The sequence below is a fragment of the Rhincodon typus genome, unplaced genomic scaffold, assembly GCF_021869965.1.
Source record: "Rhincodon typus isolate 14 unplaced genomic scaffold, sRhiTyp1.1 hic_rhity00000744, whole genome shotgun sequence".
Lineage (NCBI taxonomy): Eukaryota > Metazoa > Chordata > Chondrichthyes > Orectolobiformes > Rhincodontidae > Rhincodon > Rhincodon typus.
In genome coordinates this window covers 41,995-44,861 of record NW_025966382.1, presented here as the reverse complement: position 1 = coordinate 44,861, position 2,867 = coordinate 41,995, and the positions used below count along the sequence as shown (strand labels likewise).

Genomic DNA, 2,867 nt, shown 5'->3' with positions numbered 1-2,867 from the left:
GTGCTGGGGAGTGCTGTCCTGCCAGGACTTTTATCTATTATAAGTCCCATGTGGTTTCACAATTGTGTGAGAAAGTTTCCATGACACTATTTGAAGCGTGTGCCAGTTCTTCCAGTGACCTGACCAATAATACATCCCTGAACCAACATGGCTGAACTGAACTGTATTTGGGACGGTCGAGTTTGCAAAAGGCACTAGAAATGAAAATTCTTTCATTTTTGGTCATGCTTGCACGTGATTAACTCATGTCATATTGCTTAAAGAGCAATGAATCACATCACTTTCTTTGAAAAAGTGTTAAACCAGGGAAAAAGTCATCACTTCTCGCATTTCTTGCCTGTGCCCAGAATTCACAAGCACACCCCAAACCTGGAGAAAATGTTCACAGGAACATGCTACAATTAATGCAGGTTGTGCCTCTTTTGGGGAGTAGGTGAGAATTGGACTTAAAGGGACAAGTCATACCACACAGCTCCCCCTGCATCCTGCCTCCCCACCTCCCCCAATGGATTTGGAGGAGTGCAGAGATCGGGTTGGGACGGGGGCGGGGTTGAGGCTTGTAGTGATTGTGAGTAAGGGCACAGAATGACTGGTCAACAAGATGATTTTCAGGAAGTTTTTGTGAGTCTCTGCACTGCCTGTTAAAATCCAATCTTCAATATCCATCAGTCAAAAGCTGTGTTCCTCTCAATACATGCCTCATCCTTGCACCTCCACTATAAGGCAGCACGGTGGCTCAGTGGTTAGCACTGCTGCTGCACAGCGCCAGGGACCCTGGTTTGATTCTACCCTTGGGTGACTGTCTGTGTTCTCCCTGTATCTATGGGGGGGTTTCCTCCCATAGTCCAAACATGCAGGTTAGGTAGATTGGCCAAGTTAAATTGCCCATAGTGTCAAGCAATGAGCAGGCTAGGTGGGTTAGCCATGGAAAATGCAGTCACGGGGTTGGGGTGGGATGCTCTTCAGAGGGTTGGTATGGACCTGAAGGGCTGAATGGCCTGCTTCTACACTGTAGGGATTCTATAGCTGTACACTATTAAATGCACAGAATGGTACCAAATAAGTGCCTTAACCTTGTTCCACAGCCACTTAATTAGGTCATGGCTGATTGTACCTCAAACTGATTTGCTTAATTTTCCCATATCTCTTGATACCCAATGAAACCTGATCACCTCAGTCTCTCAAGCAGCACTGAACTCACTTAGAGGAAGCAAGTTCCATACTGCTGCTGCAGGTTGTCAGGGTCACAGAGGTTATAACAATGGGAGTTTGGAATATTCCACCATCTCAGAAAGACTGGGATGAAGAGATGTTAGTGGGAGAGTATGGAGGGATCTCACTTTTCTTTCCAACTTCCAGCACCTCACATTGCCTTGTTGTCTCATGGTCACCATGTCAGTAAAAATTTAAGAGAATAACGCAAACAACTGCTGAAGATCTGAAACAAAAACTGAAATTGCTGGAGAAACCCAGCAGGTCTGGCAGCATCTGGGGACAGAAAGCAGAGTTAATGTTTCAGGTCCAGTGGCCCTTCCTCAGAAGCTGAGTTTTGCTGAATTTAAAACTTTTAGAGAGGTCACTATCATTTTGTCTTTAAGAGATATGTTCATGACAACATTCCTGTTTCATATCATGTAGCCAGAGGGTACGAAGATCCCAAACAAAAACAAAGTTGCTGGAAAAGCTCAGCAGGTCTGGCAGCATCCGTGAAGGAGAAAACAGAGTTAACGTTTCGGGTCCAGTGACCCTTCCTCAGAACTCATGATATGAAGATCCCGCACTCCATCTTACCCTGGAGATCACTTGGAGCATGACACTCACGGAAGCATGCTTCTCTGTGGTAAACTATGAATGTAATACTAGCCCAGGCATGTATATCCCTGAGGAATGTTATGTTGATATTTAAGTGATAGTTGTAATAACTGTCTGTTGGATCCTTCAATACCAGCACATCCACAGCTAATTTCATATGTCATGGGCGATAACAGAAGCTGCTGGAGATGAACGCACACCAGACTTCTCCTGATAGTAATCGCTAAAAATACCAACATACCATCAGACCATTTCATGGCATCGTCGAGTTGGCTGGGCAGACCCTGCCACTGCACCATGTCCTTCGGGTAATCAGGATCCATTCTCCGCAACTGGTCATCATATCTCCAGTATTGGTTGCCCTTAAAGAAATAGGTTTTGTCGTCGTGGGGACACACAAAGGCAGCATCAATACTCTTCACGGACAGTTCAAAGTCGCTGATGGAGCGTGGGTAACTCTCCTCGACATTGTTATCTTTGAACACCCAGTACCGCTCCCCTGTTAAACAGGATTAGAGACATACATTCAGGCTTAATGTACATCCAACCATGCCACTCCTACTGTTTGGTTAACCATGTTCTTTATTTTTTTATAAAGTATTGAGTTTCTGCAAAACAATAGATCACTACAGAATGGGAGGCCATTCAGCCCAGTACTGACTCTCCAACAGTGCATCATTCCCTCAGCACTGACCCTCCGACAGTCCAGCACTCCCTCAGTACTGACGCTGTGACAGCGCGGCACTCCCTCAGCACTGACTCTCCGACAGTGCGGCACTCCCTCAGCATTGACCCTCTGACAGCGCGGTGCTCCCTCAACACTGACCCTCTGACAGTGCGGCGCTCCCTCAGCACTGACCCTCCGACAGTGCGGTGCTCCCTCAGCACTGACCCTCCGACAGTGCATCATTCCCTTAGCACTGACACTCCGACAGTGCGGCACTCCCTCAGCACTGAGCCCCCGACAGTGCGGCACTCCCTCAGCACTGACCCCCCGACAGTGCGGCACGCCCTCAGCACTGACCCTCCGACAGTGCAGCGCTCCCTCAGCACTG

General features: G+C 47.6%; 1 protein-coding gene across 1 annotated transcript in view; it reads right to left on the bottom strand.

Moving 5' to 3' along the window:
* The window catches only part of mmp17a (matrix metallopeptidase 17a), a 21,300-nt gene that overhangs the window by 1,886 nt on the left and 16,547 nt on the right, over window positions 1-2,867 (bottom strand). Inside the window, exon 4 of the mRNA XM_048592170.1 lies at window positions 2,054-2,311. Coding sequence (XP_048448127.1) covers window positions 2,054-2,311 — 258 coding nt within the window. The remainder of the gene's footprint in view (window positions 1-2,053; window positions 2,312-2,867) is intronic.